The sequence below is a fragment of the Myotis daubentonii genome, chromosome 5, assembly GCF_963259705.1.
Source record: "Myotis daubentonii chromosome 5, mMyoDau2.1, whole genome shotgun sequence".
NCBI classification, from domain to species: domain Eukaryota; kingdom Metazoa; phylum Chordata; class Mammalia; order Chiroptera; family Vespertilionidae; genus Myotis; species Myotis daubentonii.
Window position 1 is genome coordinate 43709313 of NC_081844.1, and position 25682 is coordinate 43734994.

Consider the following 25682-nt stretch of genomic DNA (forward strand, 5'->3'; position numbering starts at 1 on the left):
ATTTGGTTCTTTCATATTGCAAGCATTGAAATAAATTGGCTACATATAAGTTTAGCAATCCTCTATACATTTTCTGAAAAATCATAGTTTTTATTCAGTTTTATTGATTGTAATGTTATGTGTGACCTAACATTTTTATTACCTTAAATGATAACTAGGTATGCACCATCTGTTATTGTTAGTTAAGATAGTCATACCTTTAATACTTGTTATAAAATAGGACAAGATAACATTTTAAATCTACAATATCATAGTCAATCTAGAGACCATTTTCATGTAGGTGCAGTGTAGAACCCACTGAAAATTTTACTGTTTGACAAGTATTTCAGAGATCTATGAATTTAATAAAAATGCATGTTTCTGCATATGTGTGAATGACTTTTAACAGTTAATATTTTAAACCATTATTTAGGCCTACATTTGAATTTGGGAAATGACATTATGAAAGATTATGAATATCTCTGGAATGCTGTATCAATGTTGGTCAGAAAGTTTGATGTTGGAAAGCCATTTCCTCTGAGAACAACACAACTTAATTTTCTTAAAAAGGACCCAGTACCAATCAAAGGTAATAACACTCTAAGTTAATCTGAAATACATATAAAGCATCATTTCTCTGAAAATGTTTTGAAAGTACCACTACCTAAATGCTGCAAGTATAAACACTTTTCTGGCACTATGCAGTTTAATAATAAATTACCCTTGTTGTCATTTCATCAGGGTGATATGCTATGATTATAGTTTAGAAATGTTATATGTTTTGCTTGTAACTAATGTTGTGATTTCAAAAAAAAAAAGCCAGACATAGGTTACTGCCATTTTCATTAATTTGACAGTATATAGATCAAGTGATAATAATCTCTTATGGCCAACCATTGAGATACCAAACATCCTTTTTAATAATAGACAAAGATGGTAATTGGCCGTACCTTTGCTACGCTGCCCATTGGCTAGTCAGTGTGATATGCAAATTAGCCGCCAATAAAGATGGCGGCTAATTTGCATACTGCAGGCAGGGCGGGACAGCGCGAGCTGCCATCTGGGCCCTGTGTGTAGCCCTGCCCCCAGCCAGGACCCCCGTGTTCCCACTAACCCCCGCACTGCCTAAGCCCACCCATAGCTGGGACCCCATGGCTATTAGAGAGCAGGAAAATGCCGCCCACAGGCAGCACCCTACAGGGCCTGACTCTGGGTGCCCTGGTGATCCAGCAATCGGTGAGCAGGAAAGTGCGGCCTATAGGCAGCACCCAACAAGGCCTGCTCCTGGGTTGCCACAGCGATCCCAGAGCAGGAAAGTGTGACCTGCAGGCAGCCCCCGTGTGCGCCTGCTCCTGGGTCGCCGGTGGCGATCCCAGAGCAGGAAAGGGCGGCCTGCAGGCAGCACCCCACCCTGGCCACAGCTCAAGGGAGAGTACAACAAGCAGTGGAGGCCAGGAGCCTGAGAGATCAACAGAGAGGGGCGCCTGCTCCAAGCCTCCATGGTGTGGCTGTGACCAGGCCCCCAGCAGACACACACACACACACACACACACACACACACACACACACACACAGGACGCCTGCTCCGAGCCTCTGCTGCCAGACTGTGGCCATCAGTAGGACATCCACTGAGGGCTCCCGGGCTAAGGGGCAGGCTGGGCTGAGGGAACCCCATCCCCCAGTGCACGAATTTCGTGCACCGGGTCTCTAGTCTTTTTATATAATTATAGCTAAGCTGAAAACAACAAAATGGAAATCCCAGGGGCCTAAAATAAAGAAAGTCTGCTCCCTAGGTAATGCCAAGTAAATCACTGAGAGTTTCTGGTTATTGATCTGCCCTCCCAAGCATTTGGGGCTCCAATTAACTGTATTAGCAGATAACTCTAAGCCACCTTAGTTTACAGGATTTTCTGCCAAATATTAGTGTAAATACAAATTTTCAAACAACAAAGGAATTAAGCCCTAAGAAAAACAATAAGAAAAAAACTAGAACTCTTAAATACTTCAGATTTCGTAATTACCAAATCTAAAATATGCTATATATGTGTTTAAAATGTTTTAAAAAATAAAATATGAGACTTGTCACATGAGAAAATAAAATACTATAAAACATCATTTTCATTTTAAAATAACCAAACTTGTAGAAGTGAAAATATTATCAACAGATGAGTTAAGAAGCTGATTGAATTTTGCTAAAGATAATTTGTAAACTAGAAATTGATCAAAAGAATTACATAGCACTAGAAATTAACTCATTTTACACCTTAAATTTACACAGCTATATGTTGATTACACTTCAATAAAACTGGAAAACAATTTATAAATAAATAAAAAACAAACAAACAAATATAAATAATAAATATAAAAGTGATGTTAAAATATATGAAGAAGCCCTGATTGGTGTGGCTCTTGTTTAGAGCGTCATCTTGTACACCAGAAGGTTGCGGGCTTGATCCTGGTCTAGGCGTATGCAGGAAGTGCGCTCTTGCTCTCTCTCTCTCTCTCTCTCTCTCTCTCTCCCTCTCCCCCCCTCTCCCTCCCCCTTCCCCTCTCCCTCTCTCTCTCCCTCTCTCTTCCTCCCCCCTCCCCTCAAGCCTCTTTGAAATCAGTAACCATACCTTTGGATGAGGATTAACATATATATGAAGGATAGAATGAAGAAGTCAATCTTTCATTCATTTGGAGATTCAGAAGGAGAGATTGAGTCAATGTGGGTTGGGAAATAATTGAAGAGATCAAGGTTGGGCATTTGCTTGGATTGATGAAAGATAAGAATTTGCACATTCAGAATGTATTATGAATCCCAAGTGGAATAAATTAAACATGTAGATATTCACACTCTTAGGCAAATACACTCACTTGAAACAATAGAATAAAATTGTAGAATATAGAAATAAATATCTTAAAAGAATTAGTTACTTATAAAAGAACAAAAAGTCTAGTAATAGACTTTTTCAATAATAATGATAATAGAAGTCAGAATAGAGTGACATTATATATAATTCTTAAAATATAGTTTATGAATGAATGAGTAATATGGATATTTTCAGAAATACAAAACTGATTTACCCATCATCAAAGCATCACTGATGATATTTCTGTTTGATGAATTTCAGGAAGAAGAAAATGATCCCAGAATGAATGAGAACAAAAGCTAATGGGGTTTAGGATGTATTGATATAAGGCTATTTTTCATGACACGGAGAGAGAATATATATATCTTTCCTCTTTCCTTCTGTCAGGATAAATTTCACCAGGCAGAAACTAAAGTGCCAGCAGTCTATTTATCCCAGAAAGATCAAATAAGTTAGTGGTAAGATTAGATAAGGAAGAGAGGAAAATAAATGCAGGACAAGTTAATGAATAGATTTCCACTGTGGGCAACTACGGTTACATTATACTGGGACTCTCAGCCTTTCGTTGAGGACTACTCTGGAGCATTAAATTCTTAGCACTGCTCCACATGGACCATAAGATAAAAAGTGCTCAGGCAGAGAGCTGTAGAGCTCAGGCAGGAAGGTATTCGGCAAAGATAGAAACAGTGTACACCAAGGGGTAATGAGCAGAGCAATGGCAGGTTACCTAGAATTATGAACCGGATACTAAATAAAAGCTTTTATTTGCCAACTATCATATATATGTGGCATGTATGTGATAATGTCTGATATTTTCCTGCCCACCTACCTACTTAAATGATATCTATTTGTTTATATCCTGTGGTTTTCCAAAATGTTTTGATGCAGGAAATAGTTTTCTAGGAAGGCCTGGAATTTAATAAATGTGAATAAGATCAATGAAAAATGTTTTTTTAATGTAAAGTTTTAGAAAATAATGTGTAATAGCCCTATATGAAAGTTTCGCATTTGACCCTGTCTTAATATTTTGTTTGCAGACACCTCCAAGGAAAAGATGCCCAATTTGGGTTTTATTCCAATGTCATCTGAGATGGTTGATAAATTTGTTGGAGACATTTTGAAAGATTTGCCTTTCTTAAAGAGGTATAAGGCCAAAAGTGCCCCTATTAACACTTGTATGGAGTAGAATAATTAATCATTAAAGATTCTTTGAACTATAACAGATTAGAGTATATTAGATATAATATGTGTTTGTAAAACATATGAGTTTGATATCAAATTTATCAAAGTCCTTTGATTAATATTAGGTGAAAATCAACATGGTTTTAATCTTAGAGTAAAATCACTCGAGCTGCATGTTTTTAATTAATGAATTCATTAATATTTTTGGAAGTTGATGGGACTGTTTAAAACATGAAGTGGATTCTGGATTATTAAGCCTCTAATAAACTGCTCTTTGGGTTCAACTATTTATATCATATCACAGAAAGAGGAAGGGCTTAATTTTTTTAAAAAATATGATTGCAAATTATAATCTGTGTTATATTATATTAGAATGCCTGTACTTTAAAATATGAATATATTTCTTTTTATCTCATAGGGATGATCCGATTGTAACTTCACTGGTGAAACATAAGGCATTTGATGAACTTGTACATTGGCATTCTCACAGACCCCTTAGTGATGATTATGATAGGGCAAAGTCCGCTTTTAATGGTGAGCTCTGTGACTCTGGTGAAATAAACTAAAGCCAATTTCATTCTCTGTCTTTTATCTCAGAATGAAATAGCAGCATATTATGTGCCACAAATTATATTTCTTGAGTAAGACTAGTCCAGAAAATATGTAGGTGAATGTCAGTAAAGATGGTAGAGAAGAGTCCCATTTCGTTTACTGACAGTCATTTCTACATAGGTATGTCAGTGTCTTAGGAGGAAGTACACAAAGATGGCATTTGTCCCCACAAAAGTTAGGAGCTGTCTTAAGCAAAGACAATTTATAATTAAAGAATTCTGTGAATTCCTTGATGTCAAAAATATTGAGGCCATAGTCTTTCAAGCAATTGCAGTTGCTTTCACACCACCCAATTGACAGCGTTTAACAAGTGCCATCATTTTATCTGCCTTCATGCTTAGGATGGTAGGAACAATAAATGAAGCCCCATAAAACCACTAGCGCCATGGTTGGCAAACCGCAGCTCGTGAGCCACATGCGGCTCTTTGGCCCCTTCAGTGTGGCTCTTCCAAAAATACCATGTGCGGGCGCGCACGTATAGTGCAATTGAAACTTCGTGGCCCATGCTCAGAAGTTGGTATTTTGTGGAAGAGCCACACTGAAGGGGCCAAAGAGCCGCATGTGGCTCACGAGCCGCGGTTTGCCAAGCTGCAGTTTGCCGACCACTGCACTAGCAGTTCATCAACAGAGGTTGAATTAGGGATCTGGTGTCCTTGGATCATTCATTTCACTTTTGTTCTATGATCACACACACTCCTCCTCCCTGCAAGTTGACAAAACTTACTTTCAGGAGAATCTAGGAGTGTGCACAGTAAGCATGCTCATATGAAATAGTCATCAACCTGCTATAAACAACTAACAAGATCCTACGAGATGCAAGCGGATCTTTTACATCAGCGATTCTCAACTTGTGGGTCGCCAGCCTTTCACAGGGGTCGCCTAAGACCATCGGAAAACACATATATCATTACATATTGTTTTTGTGATTAATCACTATGCTTTAATTATGTTTAATTTGTAACAATGAAAAATACATCCTACATATCAGATATTTACATTACGATTCATAACAGTAGCAAAATTACAGTTATGAAATGGCAACAAAAATAATTTTATGGTTGGGGGTCCACAAAATGAGGAAATGTATTAAAGGGTCATGGCATTAGGAAGGTTGAGAACCACTGTTTTAGATGAACCATTAATATCCTTCAGAGTGGTTTGATTTGATATATGTAGATAGACATAGAAAAATTAACTAGCGTAGTTATTCCCTTTGAGTATTGTGCTTTTTCTTGGGTAAGGGAGTATGTCATATCTTGACTGTTAAGATTTACTCTGTTTTTAGATTTTACCATAGTGTAACTTTTCCTCAGCTTCCAAGCTCTTGATTCTGTGACTATGGTCTGGAGTAATGATTTTTCCTTTAAGTGATGCAAGAAGCCAGAATATCCTAAATGGCTATCTTCTTGACTCTGCCTCTACTTTCCTTTTCTTAACTTTAGTCACAAGACATATGACTTGATTCTAGGGAATGCCTAGGATCTGTCATAGCATCCTGATAGTTGTTTTGAGAGATAGATAATGAAAGAATGCTTTATCATTTATATCCTTTAAATAAAGTAAGGAATTATTCTACAGACGAGATAGTCTGAGTAAAAGATCCCCTCTTTAACAAAAGTGAACAATAAGTTACTGTTCCAAACTCAAAAAGAAAGTGCATGTTAGATTGGGATGATGTGAATAATTAGTCAGAATACTATTGAAGAAATGCAGTTGTATTACATTTTGTCTTTTCCTTTTCAGGAAACCCTAGAGATCCTTATTACCTTAAATCTCTGCAAAAGTATCAAGTTTTTCAGCGATTTTATGGAAATTCATTAGAATCAGTCTCTCCCAAACTCATTGTAACTCAAGATGTCAAGCCAAAGAAGAATTTCAGTAAACCCAAGACCAAAAAGGCAAATGTAGGTTCTATAAATTCTATCAAAATATTTTACTTTTTTTGCCTCTTTTTAAGCTATTTTGTTCAGTCTCTGGTAGTTTCTTACAATGCTATGCATATATACTATATATGTGCATATATATACTATATGCATATATACTATATATATGCATATATATACACTATATATGTATATATGATCATATATATACCATATATGCATATATATACTATATATGCATATATACTATATATACAAATATATATAGTATATATATGCATATATAGTATATATATATGATCATATATATATATATGATCACCTATTATTTTATTTACTTGCTAAGATGCTCTAATCTGCATATCTAAAATATATATATTTATTAACAAAAATAAAACTAAAGGCTTGGATGTAAAAACATTGAGATAACAGTAAAAATATATCTAGCTCTTTGGGAGTTCTGGTTCAAGATGGCAATATAAGAGGTTGCTGAACTCACCTCCTCCCATGGACACACTGAATTTATACCTTGCTTAGTTATTCCCTTTAAAATTCCCACTGAAGGAAATCCAGAAGCTAGCTGAATGGACTCTTACACATTGGGTGCATGAGAAAAACCCCCAATAAAACAAGAAGACGAAGCTGAGATATAACTCTTGCAGTAAGCCCCATCCCTGGCACAGTGACATACAGGGTGGGGCCAAAGTAGGTTTATAGTTGTTCATATGGAAAATAATGCAATAATTAATAAATAATAATAAAAGAATAAACTCTGTGTTTTTGCATATTCACAACTTTAAACCTACTTTTGCCCCACCCTGTAAAATTAGGAAGAAACACAATTCTCATCTCTCCCTCAGGAGGGAAGGGTTTGGACCCAACATTTAGTACCCCAACTTTAATAGGCTCCCAACATATATACTCTGAATGCCAATGGGGCTTGCTTCCACAAGACCCATAAGACAATACAAAACAAAGACAGTTCTTAACAGGTTTGAACTATACTTGCCTAGCTATCCCTTCCAGGGCTCAGCCAGAAGCAGCCAACTAAAACACCCATCTCCCATCCTTTCCCTGAAAGAATCCATTTTCATACCTTAAAAACTGCTGCCTTACAGTCAGTCTTCTCATCTCTATAACCTGCTTCAGGTGGACAGTGTAATAATGTAAATAAATGTAATGTATTTTGCATAAGCCAAATGGTAACCACAAAGCTAAACCATATAATATATAGACAAAAGAGAAAGAAATCTAAGCATAGAAATCTAAGCATTATAGAAAATCATTAAATCACACAGGAAAGATACGAAAGGGACAAAAGAATTATAAAATTAGCCAGAAAAAAATTTAACAAAATGGTAATTGTAAATCAGTACCTGTCAATTATTTTAAAGATAAATGGACTAAATTATCCTATCAAAAGACATACACCGGCTGAATGAATAATAGCAAAAGACCCAACTATATGCTTCCTACAAGAGACTCACTTCTGCTATAAGGACACACATAGATTAAAAGTAAAAGGATGGAAAAAGATATTCCATGTAAATGAAAAAAAAACAGGGGTAGCCAAGACTGGTTTGGCTTGGTGGATAGAGTGTCTGCCTGCGGACTGAAGGGTCCCAGGTTCGATTCTGGTCAAGGGCATGTGCCTTGATTGCGGGCACATCCCCATGGGGGATGTGCAGGAGGCAGCTGGTCGATGTTTCTCTCTCATCGATGTTTCTAACTCTCTATCCCTCTCCCTTCCTCTCTGTAAAAAATCAATAAAAATATAAAAAAAACACACACACAAAAACCCAGGGGTAGCTATACTTACATTAGAGAAAATAGACATTAGGTCAAAGACTATAATAAGAGAGAAAGAAGGTCATTATATAATGAGAAAGTTACAAACCTGAAAACTTTTTCTCTAAGATCAGGAATAAGACAAGAAAGTTTACTCTTTCCACTTTTATTCAAAACTAGAGGCCTGGTGCATGGATTCTTACACTGGTGGGGTCCCTCGGCCTGGTCTGTGGGAAATGGGCCCAAACCAACAGTCTGACATCCCTTGAGGGGTCCCGGAGTGCGAGAGAGCATTCTGCAAAGTTGCTGTTGCTCAACAGCTCCTGCATCTGTCCCCTGGAGGTCGATGCACATCATAGCTACTGGCCGGTTGGCCAGTTGGCCAGTCTCTTAGGCTTTTACATATATAGACCAGAGGTCTGGTGCATGAAAATTCATGCACTGGATGGGCAGTCCCTCAGCCCAGCCTGCCCCCTCTCACAGTCCGGGAGCCCTCAAAAGGTGGGAGGTGACTTGGTGATCAGAGGAAGGCAATGCCCCATCACACCTCTGCTGCTGCCACTGCTGGCAGTGCAAGCCTCGGCCAGCTTTGGTTACCTGAGCCTCGGGCAGCCCTGGATGGCTGGGCAGCCACTATCCAAGGCTTGCCTGTGCCTCTGGCTGGTCCTGGGTGGCTGGGGGACTAAAGGGATGGGGGGACTCCAGAGGCAGGCATGCAGAGTGGCTGGGCCCGCCTTGGGGCAGGCCTGGCCTTGCCACATGCCTGCAGCCCCAGCAGGAATGAGGGGACTGGGTGCCACCATCTTGTAGCTGTGGGCGCTGCTATCTTTGAGGGTGGACCAGTCAATTAGCATATTCCCTCTGTATTGGCTGTGGGTGCCGCCATCTTTGAAGGTGGGGCAGTCAATTAGCATATTCCCTCCTTATTGGCTCTGGGCACTGCCATCTTTTTGACAGTGTGAGGGTCAATTAGCATATTCCCTCTTTATTAGATAGGACTAGTGGCCCAGTGCATGAAATTAGTGCACTGGGGGGTGTCCCTCAGTCCAGCTTGCACCTTCTCTAATCTGGGACCCCTTGGGGGGGATGTCCAACTGCTGGTTTAGGCCCTATCCCACATCCCTCTCACAATCTGGGACTGCTGGCTCCCAACTGCTCACCTGCCTGCCTGATTGCCCCTAACCACTCCCCTGCCAGCCTGATCGATGCCTAACTGCTCCCCGCAGGCCTGGTTACTCCCAAATGCCCTCTTCTGCTGGCCCAGTCACCCCTAACTGCCCTCCCCTGAAGGCCTGGTTCCCCCCAACTGCCCTCCCCTGCCAGCCTGGTCACCCCTAACTGCTTTCGCCTGCTGGCCTGATTGCCCACAACTGCCCTCCCCTGCTGCCCATCTTGTGACCACATGGGGGTGGCCATCTTTGATCACATGAGGGCGGGCATCTTGTGCGAGGGTGTGATGGTCAATTTGCATATTATCTCTTTATTATATAGGATAGTACTGGAAGTCCAAGTCCAGCTAGAACAATTAGGCAAGAAAAAGAAATAAAGGCATCCCAATTGAAAAGGAAAAACTAAAACTGTATCTCTTTGCAGATGACATGATAGTATATGTAAAAGCCTCAAAGACTCCACCAAAAAGCTGTTAGAATCAATAAATAAATTCAGTAAAGTTGCAGTACAAATCAATAAACAAAAATCTGTTGCGTCTCTATACACAATGAACTATCAGAAAAAGAAATTAAGAAAACAGTCCCATTTTCAATTTCATTTAAAATAATAAAATACTGGCCTGGCCAGGTTGCTAAGGTGGTTGGAGTGTCATCCCATACATCAAAAGGTTGTGGGCTGAATTTCTATTCAGGGCACATATCTAGGTTTTGGGTTCAATCCTCAGTTGAGGTGCACATGGGAAGCAACTGATCAAAGTTTCTCTCTCATCTTTCTCTCTCTCTCTCTCTCTCTCTCTCTCTCTCTCTCTCTCTCTCTCTCTCCCCCCCCCCCCACCCCCAATGAGAAAATCAATAAAAATCATATTCTTGGGTGACTATTTAATAAAAAAATAAAATACTGAGAAATAAATTTAACCAAGGAGGTGAAAGAACTGTACACTGAAAATTATAAGATATTGATAAAAGAAACTAAAAAAGAAACAAGGAAATGGAAAGACATTCTATGCCTATGAACTAGAAGAATTAATATTACTAAAATGTCATACTACCAAAAGCAATCTAAAGACTCAGTACAATCACTATCAAAATTCCAATGGCATTTTCACACAAACAATTCTTATATGTGAAATCTAAAAAAAAAAAGAAAAAGAAAAAGGAAAAAAAAAGTCAAACTGCTAGAAACAGATAGTAGAAAAGTTGCCAGGGGCTGGGAGTTAGAGGAAATAGGGAGAGGTTAGTAAAAGGGTACAAACTTTCAGTTCTAAAAGAAATAATGTCTGAGGAGCTCGTAAAACATGGTGAGTATAGTTGATAACATTGTATTGTATAATTGACATTTGCTAAGAAAATAGATGTTCAATGTTCTAACCATAAATAAATATGTGAGGTGATGAATGGGTAAATTCGCTCAATGTGGGGAACCCTTCCAAAATGTATATGTATATCAATCACCAGTATTTACACTTTAAATATCTTACAATGTTATTTGCCAGGTAAGTCTCAATAAAGATGAAATTAAAAAAGGAAGTCCATGAAGAAATGAGGACATTTGTTCTTATAGTAAAAAGCAGCTTCCCCAAGCCGAACTAGGTGGTCATAATTTTTCTATTTGTCATGATGACATTTTTTATAGCCAATTTTATTAATGAGAACATCCAATTACAGCTTTCTTCATTTAGGGCTATCAAGATGTACCTTCTTCGTTTTTGTTTTTGTCTTTTGTTTTTTTTTGAGAGGTGATAAAATGTCAAGTTTGTAAAAATCCTCATTACATAGTACAGGTTCTAAAGACAAAAAAATTCCATGCTTTTTTTTCTTCCGCATTGTTAGAAATTAAGTAACCTCATGGGAATTAAATACCCTCAGTACTATATAAGTGTGGTCTTTTGGCAGCAGTTTAATAAATCTACATATTTAAGAAAAAATCATTTTCAAAGGCAAAGAGCCAAGGGACATCCTTGTTGTATTGAGACAAAACCATGCTGAGTTAACCCAAGACAGTACATTTGGAAGATTAAAACATCGGGAAACCTCAATATTTCTTGATTAGAATTAAACACTGAGAAAGTGATGGCAACTAAAATTGACTTCATTGTAGGCAAAGTTTAAGTATTAATTTCATGACTGACCAGAATAGTGCAAGATTTGTCAGAATTATCTTGCGAATACAGCAATTATCTAACTTGCCTTTGTATATTAATAAACCTAAATGGTAAAAATCTAGTAAAAATGGCTCCATCTTGTGTTTAAGTCAATTGGAAATGCATATCTAGATAGTGCAAATCAGTTGTACTTCTGTTGCTTCTTTTTTCCATTCCTTTCCATTGTTTTCTTTATATTCCTCATTCATTCATCAAATATTATAAACTAAATATTTTGACTTGTAACATCTAGACAACTCAGTTTCAAGGATATTAATCTAGAGAGGAAGTATGACAAGTGAAATCACAGCTACAATACCTGTGATGAGTGCTTTCATGGTTGCCCAGGAAGAGGAGGAATACATGACTTAATCTTAAGAGAATTAGGAAAGGCTTCATGGAAGAAATACCTTGAGGGACAAGTAGGTGACCATGGAGGAATGCAAGAGGGAACCAATTCTAGATGCAGCAGCAGGAACGAGTGCATGAAGACGTGAAAAAAATAGTGCCCTGGTGTTTCTGATTTTGTTATATTTACTCTTTGATTTATAATATAGATCACTCATAAACCTAGAAAATCACCTAATTTTTATACTCATTAAATTAAAATGTCATAAGTTTTCAATTACAAGAGGCTTTAATTTTAAGAAACAGACACAGACTAAAATTGTGCCTATTCAAGAATGGGATGATGGTCCAAAAAACTAATATACACTTAAAAATATTGTCTCATTCATGAAATATTGGAATATTTCCAACTTGATTCATGATATGTTTCTTTTCGTTTTGGGGCAGGAGACAAAGGCTGAAATAATTACTAGAGAGAATAAAAAGAGATTACTTGCCAAGGAAGAACAAAAAGAAGAGAATAAGTGGAGTGTTCTGTCACACTCCATTGAGGAGGAAATGAAAGAGAATTTAAACTCTGGAATACAGAACCTGGAAGATTTTTTGAAATCATGTAAAAGTAACTTGGTGAAATATCAAGTTGAAATAGTAGGGTTAACTGCCTGCTTGAAAGCATGGAAAGAACATTGTAGAAGCCAAGGAAAAGGTATGTGATCCTATGTTTTTTATTTTGATGAACTGGAGAATTTTAAAATAGAATGATGATAACAGTCACCTATTAAGTGGAAATTTGTGTTAGGAGCTTTAGATCCATTATCTGATTTTATCCTTACACAATTCCTCCAAGTATTCTTCCCTCTATTTTATCAATGAGCAACGAAATCTCAGACAGGGTCAAATATTCAGCACATTCATAAACAAATTAAAATCAAAGAGAGGTTTGAAGAAATTACAAAGTTGTAGGAATGGTTAAGGGAACCCACAAAGATGGTGAGGCACCCTGGGAGAATCTGTCATTCATCTTTGAGATCTGAAATACGAACATTTTCTTTCTGGGTAAAATTGGGATCATGTTTATTATCTTACTGAGTTCTTCCAGAAGTTGCTATGGTTCCCTGCACTCTGCTTTGCAATTTCTATAATAGATAATAGAAAAGAAAAGAACAGATGGGAAGAAGGAGATAAAGGAGAAATAAGACTGGGTAGAGATATGTAAATTGATAGCCCGTGAAATGATCATGTGCCATATCTCCAAACTGACAATTGTTCTGAGTAAAGTTAATTGATGTCCGTCTTGAGGTTCTCCGCCCTTGAATCCGCTTAACACAGGCTCACCAGGTTCTTTATTCCCCACACTCTGATTCTACTAACTTCAATGTGCTCTAGCAAAGTCATCCTTTCACTGTGGATTCCATTACAGTGGAAAGCCTGAGACTTGGCTTAGCTATTTCTTCCAAACCAACATATTGTAAGAGAAATCAGAATGAACAGTGGCTTACCCTCCTGGAGAATAAGAATAATAACATACTAAGTTTCTTTTGTAGCTTCCTACAGCATTTAGTAGGTGTTTGGTAATATTTGTTGAATATAGGTTGATTAGAAGACAGGTAGAATCAAAGACAGCCTTAAAATGGTAAGTATGGAAAGATTAGCAGTGGTGAGTATAAAAAGATTATATGTGCGTGACTATAAAGCAATGAAGAGGAATTAGCAAAGTCTGTTCTGGCAAGTGTATTAGGCTGATTGAATTGAGAGGCTCTATTGATTATGCCAAATACTTATTTGTGGTCAAGAGTAGACCTCAATAAATGTTGCTAAGTTTTAAACTGAGTATTTAAAGTCATCCGAATATTTTTCTTTGAACACAGTAGAGAAGGTGTGAAAATAATAGGTGGAGAAAATATTTGTTGTTCCCAGAACTTGCACAAATTTGAGCTTTAATGACCTTATTTCTATAATGAACTATAAGATTTTTCTTTTTCTTCAACTTTGTCCATAGAGATGATGATGTGTGTATAGTTGCACTTTAATATTATTTTATTTAGTATTTTGTGTTCCAAAACCATAGTGAATTTAATTAGGTCAAATTGATAGCCTGGATGACTACTCTCAGATAACATAAATTTATTGTTTTTGGTGGTCTTTATAACAACTGTGTTGTTCTTTGCCAAGGTGAAACTGCAAAAGATTTAAGTATAGCTGTTCAAATGATGAAAAGGATCCACTCCTTGATGGAAAAACACCCAGATTTTTTGCAAGAGGCAGATCGGCAACTCATAGCCAGATGCCTTAAGTATTTAGGATTTGATGAGTTGGCAAGTTCTTTAAATCCAACTGAGGTAATGTTTTCAGAATAGTTCCATTTTAATAGAATAATTATTAGGTATATATAAAGGGTCTTGCAAATACAATCACCTCTTCTAGGTGTTTTTAACTGAAAATATTTACTTTGAATTCATAATCATTATTAGTAACCTAGCTGCCCAAATTTGAAGTAATCTGGAATTAGAAAGTTTGTACAAGTGTTTGGACAAACATTAAATGCCAGATAATCTATGCAGACCTGTAAAACTAATCCGATGTTTAATTCTAGCAAAAAATTTAAACAGTATAATGGGATTCTTTAATTGTCTTTACATATACTAGATTGTAGCTGCAAACATCTTGATGGGTTTTTGAAAACTTTGATGTCTGCTAATTTACTCATGGTTAAGATGATGAGTAGGTGCTAAAATACTTCAGCAAAGATATTACAAGATTTAAAAAAGTTTTAATTTTTTTCTCATCAAATGTGCTAGTAATAAATGTTTTAATTATTTGAATGATGTTATAATTTAAAATCACTTTCAAATGAACTTTTAAAATAATGTAGGTTGCAGAAGATGGCATAAAGGAGAAGAAAAAGAATAAATATTCAATTGGCATTGGGCCTGTTCGGTTTCAACTACAATATATGGGCCATTATTTGCTACGAGATGAGAGAAAAGATCCAGATCCCAGAGTTCATGATTTTATTCCTGACACATGGCAGGTAATGACCGAATGAAACAGGCCTTTGTATTTATTATTAAATGTGATCTGAGGATTTTTTCATTATTGTGGTGCTACCTATTATATTTGTCATTAACTTCTTAATATTGAGTCATATCATTTACAATTATTTTGTTATTGGGAATGTCAAGTGTAGACTTTTTTCAACCTAAAGAAAGTGAAATTTTTATTATGTTCATTTTGTATTACTAGACCATTCCTTGGAGGTACTCTGATGAGTTCACATGCATATTTTTGAAGTTGTGTGTCATCTAGTTGTATCATTATGGAGCAGCCTCCAAGTTTTCCCTTTGTCAGTAGAATTTAATATGTAAATCTATAAATTGTGCACAGAGAAATTTGGTACATTTAACTGTGTATACAAGTGTTTATATTTTTGCATGCCTTATCTGTTACCATAATAGCTATTCTTCTACAAATAAGTGTAAAATTGGTATTAATGGGTATAAAATTTGGAATGATATGGTGTGTTTCTTCATAGACTAAACAATATAAAATTGCTAAGAAATTCAACATGTTTACCTACAAAAGTGCAATTACATAGTTTCAATCTAATGGACTGTCCTATTCAGTATCTGACTTCATCTTTTTGTTGTTTAATTTTGCGGAAGATATCAGAAATGTTTACTTTTATTTTACATTGCATTTTTTTTTTGGGACAATTAAGTGTTGACTTTTTTTAAAAACTTAGCACCAAAATGAAAAATTTTATCTCTAAGGGGGCTGCCCCAAGGATTTTGCTTTGGAAAATCAAAGGAATTCAGAATGAAATGAGAGACTTTGTTCAGCACCAAGATTGCAGTCAACCCCAAGACCTAGTCCTACCCCACAGTGGCTTACAGTCTGCCTACACTGATGACTTTAGGTTTACATTTCTGAGTCTTAGGCATTTTTTTTCTACACATAGATTGCACAGTCAGAGCCTAGATAGTAGTACATCTTATGCTCTAATTCCCCAAGAAAATTTAATCTCCCATGGTTCCTTTTGATATAGGATAACTTAACGCTAGTCATAATTGTGGGCTCCAAGTTTTTTTTACTTGTAGTGGTTCTTATTTATTTATTTTAAATTAATTTATTTTTAATACCCCCTTCACCCATTTTTGTCCCATTCCTCACCCCCACCTCTGGTTCTTTGGCAACCTCCAATCTGAACTCTCTTCCTTCCTTCCTTCCTTCCTTCCTTCCTTCCTTCCTTCCTTCCTTCCTTCCTTCCTTCCTTCCTTCCTTCCTTTGTTTCTTTCTTTCTTCTTTCTTTCTCTCTTTTTCTTTTTCTCTTTCTCTCTCTCTCTCTCTCCTCACCTGAGGATATTTTCCCATTTTTAGAGAGAGTGAAAGAGAGAGGAAAGACAGAGAGAAATATTGATGTGAGAGAAACACATAGATTGTTTGCCTCCATTGATTTTTAGAGAGAGGGAAAGACAGAGAGAAATATCAGTGTGAGAGAAACACATCGATTGGGTGCCTCATGTGCCCCAACCAGGGTCCGGGCCTGGGAGGAACCTGCAACTGAGGTATGGTGCCCTTGATCAGAATTGACCCCAGGACCCTGCGGTCTGCAGGTGTACACTCTATCCACTAAGCCAAACCGGCTAGGGCCTTTCTTTCTTTCTTTTTTAATCTTCCTCTGATTGACTTCTTTCACTAAGCATAATTTTGCAAGGTCCAAGGTCCATTTATTTAATTGCAAATGACTAGATTTCATTTTTTTAAAATGGCTAGATGGTATTCTATTGTGTATATACATATATATGTATTTATATATCACAATTTTTTACCCATTTATTCATTGATGGACACTTAGGTTGTTTTCATGTCTTGGGAGTTCATATATCTTTTTGAGTTAGTGTTATCATTTTCTTCCAATAAATACCCAGAAGTGGATAAAGTAGTTGTATGTTTAATTTTTAAGAAAATTCCACACAGTTTTTTATAGTAGCTGCACAAATTTACATTCTCACCAGCAGTGCAGAAAGGTTCCCTTTTCTCCACATAGTTGCAAAGTTTTACTGAAAGTATATTAATATATTTGTTTTTGTAACATGCTCTTCACATTATTAACACAAAAGTCATTATTGCTAAATACTTCCTTCTTAGAGCATTTTTTTTGCTACATTCCATGAATTTGGTATATGCCCATTTTCATTTGTCTCAAAGGATTTTTTATTTTTCTTTGGATTTATTCTTTGACCCATTGTTGTTTAGTCTTTCCATATCTATGAATTTTCCACTTTACTTTGTGTAATTGATTTCTAGTTTTGTACCACTTTGGTTGGTCATGTTTGATATTAATTTAGCTTTCTTATGTTGATGATGGTGGGGTACCTTAAAAAAATCCCTGCCTCCTTTTCAGGAGCAGGAGAACCAGTGCTTACTTCAGTGCAGGACACAAGGCAGTCAAGTTCTCTTCATTAATCCTATGAACATTCCAATTCTTTTGATGCTCCCTTCACTTTGGGGTGTGTTCCACAGTGGACCTAGATTAAGAGAGCATGCAGATTGGGGCCCTGGATGCTTTTTCACACACTACCCATCATACAGACATGATTCTTTGAGTAGTCATCATTTTGATGCATAAAAGGATAGGCTGAAGGGATGAAGATCCCACATGCCCTCCGAAGTACTGTGGGGCCTTGACTTACGAGTTTAATTCGTTCCGTGACGGAGCTCGTAACTCAAATTACTCGTATGTCAAATCAAAAAGTGAATGAGTGAGACACGTGATGCTGGGCTGATGTTGTGGCATTCACTGTGACGTTCGCTGCGCCAACTAGCGGTGGGGTATCTGAAGCTGGCTCGTAACCCGAATTTTAGCTTGCAACTCAAAGCAAAATATCGGCCGAGAGATGGCTTGTATCTCGAAAAACTCGTTAGTCGGGACACTCGTAAGTCAAGGCCCCACTGTAGGTACCTGGCATTCTTATATTTAGAAATTAGAAGGTAAGTAATAAAATAATAAATCATTGATTTTTTTTCTCTTCCTCAGCTGCTTTCTTACCATCATAAAAATACATATTGGTTACTTCTTAGAACTGAATTTCTCAAAGCCATTCTGCACTTAATGACTAATAATTAGAAAAAAGGTCTTCTCAACAGCAAGATATTTTATTCAGACTCACTCTCCGTTTTCCCCACCCCCACAAACACACCTTAAATTGCTCAAAAGCATAACAATTATCTTTTCTGAGAGAATATCATGATTTTTTCAGGTTTTTCTATAAATCTCTTCATGTGTTTGCAACTCCCAATCATTCCTTTTGAGGTTCAGAAATTTATACTGAAAGTGTATTAATATATTTGTTTTGGTGACATGCTCTTCACATTATTGACACAAATGGTGCTCTGAATCCTGCAGAGAGAGCTCCTTGATGTTGTGGATAATAATGAATCAGCTGTGATTGTTGCTCCAACGTCCTCAGGCAAAACCTATGCTTCCTACTACTGCATGGAGAAAGTGCTAAAGGAGAGCGATGAAGGGGTGGTTGTGTATGTCGCACCAACAAAGGTAGTGCTCAAGTGATTTTAATTTGCTCTTTCATTCTTGAATCCCCTCTTTTAAAATAATACATGTAGTCATGTGATAAATCTGTTCCACTTTTTATTTATTCATTTTCCAGTTTTGATATACTAGAGGCCTAGTGCACAAATTCATGCATGAGTGGGGTCTGGCTGACCCACCCCGATTGGGGCCGATCAGGCTGGGCAGGCTGAGGGGATGGGCTGGGAGGTTGGCTGGCTGGCCCTGCCCACAATCAGGGTTGAGGGGTAATAGGGGGTGCAGTGTGCGTCAAAGCAAACGGTCGTTCTGGTTGTTCTGGTGTTTCGGTAGCTTGGCTTTTCTATATATAGATAATTGACGTACAACATAATGATTTGACATATGTATACAGTGTGAAATGATTATAGCAATAAGTTTAGTTAACATCCATCATCTCAAATAGTTACATTTTTTCTTATGATATAAACTTTTAAGATCTACTCTCTTAACAACTTTCTAATATACAATACAGTATTTTTAACGATAGTCCCCATGCTGTACATTACATCCCCAGGACTTATTTATCTTTCATCTGAAAGTTTGTACCTTTTGACCACCTTCACCCATTTCATATAGCCTCCACCCCTGCCTCTGGCAACTAAATCTGTTCTCTGTTTCCATGATTTAATTTATTTTAACCTGCATTTTCTCTTTTTAGTTTCGGAGGTCAAATAGTACTTTCCTTAGAACCATCATGAGGAAAAAGTCTGGTCTCATGATCTTGTCATTCAAGTTGAATTGAGAGAAGTACCCATTCTTTGCTGGGCACTGTTGAGTCACTTAAGAACCTACTAGTGCCTCTGCAGAATTTATGGGATGTATCTAATCAGCTGTTGGGCCTTAGTGACTGCCCCATTTCTCAAGTCAGGTTGTTTTGTCATATTTCTTTTATGTCTAGAACTCATAATGTTGAACTTAAAAATAGAAGGTATGATTTTTGTCATGCAGGAGGTTTTATTTATAGGAAGTATAAGTTTACATATCCTCATTCACCACATTTTGTTTTAAATATGATTACAATTAAGAAAAGCAAATCTAGTTGAGATAACTTTAATTCTATGGATTAATGTGAATTCAGACTCTGTTTTATTTTCTAGAAAAATGTGTAGTATTGAGTGACTTGTGGTCAGCCTCAAATTAATCAATATATTAGTTGTAATTAGCATTTTAGTTTTTTAATTTTTAATTTTATGTTTTGAGAAGGAGAGAGAGAGAGAGAGAGAGAGAGAGAAGAGAGAAGAGAGAACAGAAGAAAGAGAAACATTGATGTGAGATAGAAAGATTGATCAGTTGCCTTCCACATGTGCCCCAAATGGGAATCAAACTCACAACCTAGATATGTACCCTGATTGGTAATCAAACCTGCAACCTTTTGGTGGACATAATGATGCTTCAACCAAGTTAGTCACCTGGCTAGGATTAGCACTTTATTATTTTTTGTAGCTTTTTGTTTTTCATGTTTATGAAAACAATAAGTATTCATTGTTGGAATGTAATACAGCATATCAAGAAAAATTAAGCTGGCCCAGCCAGTATGGCTCAGTGGTTGAGTGTTAACCTATAAACCAGGAGATCATAGTTCTATTCCTGATCAGGGCACGTGCCAGGGTTTGTGGGCTTGATCCCCAATAAGGGGCTTGCAAGAGGCAACAGATTAATGATTCTCTCTTATCATTGATGTTTCTATCTCGCTCTCCCTCTCTGAAATCAATAAAAATATATTTATATATAAAAAAGAAAAGTTAAACTGACTAGAAGTGGAATTGGTACTCTTCAAAAAGTTTAAATCTATTTTTATTCCCACTGGCAGTACAGTACATAGTAGTACACATTCTCTTGTCTTTTAATCATTTAAAAAGTTTTTGCCATACTGATAGATGAAAACTTTTACCTCATATTTAAATTTGGATTTTTGTGATTTGGGCATCTTTGTGTGTGATTTGGGGGTTTTGAAATTTCTTTATTCATAAACCCATTGTAAATGTATTTGCCCATTTTTCTTTTTTTTGGCGGGGAAGGTAATGTCTTTTTATTAATTTACTACAATCCCAGTGCACAAAAATTCGTGCACTAGGGGGGTTCTCTCAGCCCGGCCTTCACCCTCTCACAGTCTGGGAGCCCTCAGGGGTGTCCCACTGATGGCTTAGGCCCCTCCTTGTGGACATCTCTGAGGGGTGCCCCCTGTCACACCATTGGGCAGCTCTGGCCCTGCCACCCCCCATCACCCCTCCACCGCTGCCGGTCACTGCCGCCCCCTGATCGCTGTCCCCTCCCTCTGACTGCTGGCACCTGCCTTGGCTTGCCTGGCGCCTCCCGCTCACCGGCCCTGCCCCCCGCCAACCAGTCATTCTGCCATTCAGTCGATTTGCATATTAAGCTTTTATTATATAGAATCAGAATTTTGTATATTTAGTATACTATTTCTCTTTAGATTGTAATAAATATACTTTTATTTGTCATTTTGTCTTTTTATTATGGTTACATTAATGATAACAATATTTTGTTAATATTTTTGTATAGTCATATCTATCAATATTTTCATTTAATTTTTTCATGTGTGCTCAAGCATATAAAATATATGAAGTTCTTATTTTCTATTATTTTTATGCTTATGTTTTAAAATTTACAGGTTAATCTATGTGTAATTTTGTTTTTTGGTGTAAAGTGTGAAATAGAAAGATGTTTGTAGGTTTCCACACAGATTCTACTGACCAGGCTACATGGTTGATCCAGGGCATGGTTCTACTTATTCATGTTTATATTTAAACTTAACATGTCTGGGGGAAATCCCCAAATATAAAAACCACAAAGTTACCTTGACTATCCCTCACTTGACCTTTTCTCTATAGCAGCCTCACAATTGTCTCTAAATCTTGGCCATTCAGATATTAGCTGATTTTTGTGTGTGTGTTTTTTTTCTTCCTGATGTCTGAGCAATATTTCCTCTTTATTTTTTCCTTCTGATGAAGCCATTTTCCCCATTTTACTTTATGTTGGGGTTTATCAGTGAGGTTCACATGTTTAGTAAAGTATCTCAAAAAAGCACACTAGTGTATTTAGAGTAGACTAGTAAAAAATAAGCAGTTATTAAGCTTCCTGTACTCATAGCGGGACATATTTTTATACAGTTCCTATTGTTACCTGTTTTACCTGTACTTTAAGTAATGAATCTCTGTCCTTGTCAACTAGGCCCTTGTTAATCAAGTGGCAGCAACTGTTCAGAATCGTTACATGAAAAATCTGCCTAATGGTGAAACTCTCTGTGGTATTTTTACAAGGGAATATCGTCATGATGCCCTAAACTGTCAGGTAGGACATATTAATGAACGCTTTTGTTCTCAAATTATATAATAGTACTTATATGTCTTTTTCACTAGAAATTCACAAGGCCTTATGGAAATAATTCAGTTGAATATACAAGGTGAAATGGCTTTAGGGAAAATTTAATAGTGTTACAATCCAAAGAGTGGATAATAGGAGGACACTTACATTTTGATTTCAGATTTTAGTTATAGTTCATTGCATCATCTTGGTTTATAACTTAATTCAAAATGATTTGAAGAACCAATGTTATAAAAAATTAACCAACACCAATTTCCAGTTAGAATTACTTTTTCTTCATAAGTAGAGTTCTCTTACTTTTCTTGATGAGTAGGATACTTATTGTAATTTTTGTTGTTGTTAATCCTCACCTGAGGATATTTTTCCATTGATTCTTTAGAGAGAGTGTAAGGGAGGGTGAGAGACAGAGAGAGGGAAACATGGATGTGAGAGAGACACATCCATTGGTTGCCTCCGCATGCTCCCCGACCAGAACCTGCAACAGAGGTATGCCCTTGACCAGAATTGAATTTGGGACCCTTCAGTCTGAGGGCTGATGCTCTATCCCCTGAGCTAAACCTGCTAGTGCTCATTGTAATTTTTTAAATGTTGTATTATGGATAAAAAATTGGGTGTTAAGCAAATCATAGATATTTTGTTTCTGATTTATTGAACTCATAGATAAACAACCTAGACTAAACAAAAAGTGAAAACATGATTATAGAACATTGCATGGCAGAAATGGATATATGTTACCCCGATCACCTTTTAAGGAAGGACTTGCTGTCCAGATGGGGGAGTGTGTTCAAAACAAATGCTAGCTCCCAATTCTGCCTCCATAGTTCATATCTGTGAGTGAGCTAGGCGGGGGTATACTAGTAAACACCAGGCCATTTTGGCTTCCTGTAGAACTGCTCTGACAGCCAATATTCACTCCAGAACTCTGAGCCAGGTTGGTTAAGATTTCATCAGGCCGGTTTTGAAGTTTAGCTTCTCCCTCTCCCCCATCCCCCGTCCCCCCACTTCCATAGTTGTTGGTTCTTCATAAACATTTTTTCATCCTAAACTGTGTATTAGGGTCAGATTTTGAGGAAACAAACATGTGACAATTAACTTTCTATTTTATGACTTTGACTACTCATAAGTAAGAATTTGAATTTAAAATCTGATATTTTACCAGTTTGACTTGTAAAATTGCAATTTCATAAGGTTCCAACTAATATATCACAGTTTTACTCCAACAGTCTCCGAAGCAATATCCTATTTATCAGCTGGTACATTCAGGAGTTATAACTCTATCTTTTATATATTTATAACTATGTGTATACATAGGAAATGCTCTAAATGTTTGTTTATGCAATGTTCTTACTTTTAGGTACTTGTTACAGTGCCTGCCTGCCTTGAAATTCTGCTGTTAGCTCCTCATCGCCAAAGATGGGTGAAAAGGATCAGATATGTTATATTTGATGAGGTAGGTTTGGTATTATTTTTCTGGGTTAATTTCCTAGTGTACAACAGCATACTAGTATAATGAAGATCTCTGGTACTTAGAATATTTGTCCCTTTGTCTACATGCACTTCCTTCTGAATGGTTTTCCTAGTGAATCATAACCAATCTTTTGGCTCCATTTTCCTGTTGTAACTCAGTAGGGTATATTGGTGTATGCTGCAGAACTCTGTATGGGAGAGGAACCTGTCATTGGTGACTACTATTTCAGAGGAGCAGAAATAACCACCATTGCATACATTTTGGACAGAGATGTCAACATTCAGTTTTTAATCCCTAAAGCAAAGAAGTTGGCCTCTAATAATGATGCTACTTATATGCTACTAGGGGCCTGGTGCACGAAATTCGTACACTGGGTGTGTGTGTGGGGGGGGGGGGGGGGGAGTGTCCCTCAGCCCAGCCTGCACCCTCTCACATACTGGGACCCTCAGGCGTTGACCCCCATCACCCTCCAATTGCAGGATTGGCCCCTTGCCCAGGCCTGACGCCTCTGGCCTAGGCGTCCGGCCCGGGCAGCAGGGACCTGCAGTGGCAGCGGGGGGGGGCGCCACGATTGCGCGGGCTCCGCCCCTGCCCCTGCAGGATGCCTCTGGCTGAGGCGTCCGGCCCGGGCAGCGGGGACCCACAGCTGCAGCGGCCCCGCGATCGTGGGCTTCGCTTTAGGCCCAGGCAAGGGGCCCCTAGCTCCCGGGACTGCCAGCTTTGACGTGCCCAGCTCCCATCACTGGCTCCACCCCTACTTCCTGCTATCACTGGCCAGGGCGGCAAAGGCACCTGATTCTCCGATCATGGCTGGGGGGCAGGGCAAAGGCGGCCCCAGGGCCGCCTTTGCCCTGCCCCCCAGCTCTTAGCTCCCCCCTGGGTTTCCAATCACTGTCAGTGGCAGGGGGCTTATTCCTGCTTTCCCTTTCGCCTCCCTGCATTGTGCCTACATATGCAAATTAACCGCCATCTTGTTGACAGTTAACTGCCAATCTTAGTTGGCAGTTAATTTGCATATAGCCCTGATTAGCCAATGAAAAGGGTATCGTCGTACGCCAATTACCATTTTTCTCTTTTATTAGTGTTGATTTTATCAGTCATGGTCCCAACTGAAAACAGGTGGCACACTTAAAATATAATTCAAGAAGAGTATTTTCCAAAGGTGTGCATGAGGGAATGAATAAGATTAGTACAGTCATTCAGAGCTAGTAGCTTACCCCTAGATTTAAAAGGACAAGGCAGCCCTAGCTGGTTTGGCTCACTGGATAGAGCTCCGGCTTGCAGACTGAAGGATCCCAGTCAAGGGCATGTACCTTGGTTGCAGGCACATCCCCAGTAGGAGGCATGCAGGAGGCAGCTGATCAATGTTTCTCTCTCATCGATGTTTCTAATTCTCTATCCCTCTCCCTTCCTTTCTGTAAAAAATCAATAAAATATATTTAAAAAATAAAACAAATAAAAGGACAAGGCAAAGCAACAGTTACTGAGACTGAAAAGGAGATTTGGATTGAGTTGGCCATATTTAAGGACCAATTACCTTAGTTGAGGGATACAGTTGGCTCAAGGTAATCTTTCAGGAAGGGAGCCAATAGAATGAAGACCTCATTCTTATTCTCCTCCCTTTTTCTGACCACTTGCCAAGGGTCTTCATTGGCCAAATACAGTGGAAGTGGAGAACATTGAAGCCCTTTTGAAGTAGTCTCTATAGGTTGCCAGAGAAAGCAGGGTAGGAAACAATGGAAATTTACAGGGGCAAATAGAAAATATTTTAAAAAAATTTATAGTATTATTATTAGATATATTTATTCAGCGCTGGCTGGTTTGGTTCAGTGGAGAGAGCTTCAACCTGCGGACTGAAGGGTCCCAGGTTCAGTTCTGATCAAGGGCACATGCCCAGGTTGTGGGCTCAATCCCCAGGAGGGGGTGTGCAGGAGGCAGCTGACCAATGGTTCTCTCTCATCATTGGTGTTTCTCTCTCTCTCCTTCTTTCTTCCTTTCTGAAATCAATAAAAATATTTTTTAAAAAGAAATATTTATTCAAAGAAACAACACATTATGTATATTTATCTTTTTGTTAATCCTCACCCAAGGATATTTTTTTTTATTGATTGTTCGAGAGAGTGGGAGGGAGGGAGAGAGAAGGGGGATAGAGAGAGAAAAACATTGATGTGAAAGAGACACATAGATTGGTTGCTCCCACAGGCACCTGTTCCAACTGGGCTGGGGGTCAAACCTGCAACCCAGGTACATGCCCTTGACCAGGAATCGAACTCAGGAGCCTTTGGTGTGTGAGCCAGTACTCTAACCACTGCGCAACACCAACTAG

General features: G+C 38.0%; 1 protein-coding gene across 3 annotated transcripts in view; it reads left to right on the forward strand.

Moving 5' to 3' along the window:
* Positions 1-25682, forward strand: part of LOC132235396 (probable ATP-dependent RNA helicase DDX60) — a 107781-nt gene that overhangs the window by 27356 nt on the left and 54743 nt on the right. For all 3 annotated transcript variants that reach the window (XM_059697679.1, XM_059697678.1, XM_059697680.1), the window contains 10 exons: positions 413-568; positions 3872-3977; positions 4435-4550; positions 6372-6532; positions 12405-12663; positions 14130-14296; positions 14830-14988; positions 18364-18513; positions 21736-21855; positions 23243-23338. In XM_059697679.1, the coding sequence (XP_059553662.1) occupies positions 413-568; positions 3872-3977; positions 4435-4550; positions 6372-6532; positions 12405-12663; positions 14130-14296; positions 14830-14988; positions 18364-18513; positions 21736-21855; positions 23243-23338 (1490 nt within the window). The remainder of the gene's footprint in view (positions 1-412; positions 569-3871; positions 3978-4434; positions 4551-6371; positions 6533-12404; positions 12664-14129; positions 14297-14829; positions 14989-18363; positions 18514-21735; positions 21856-23242; positions 23339-25682) is intronic.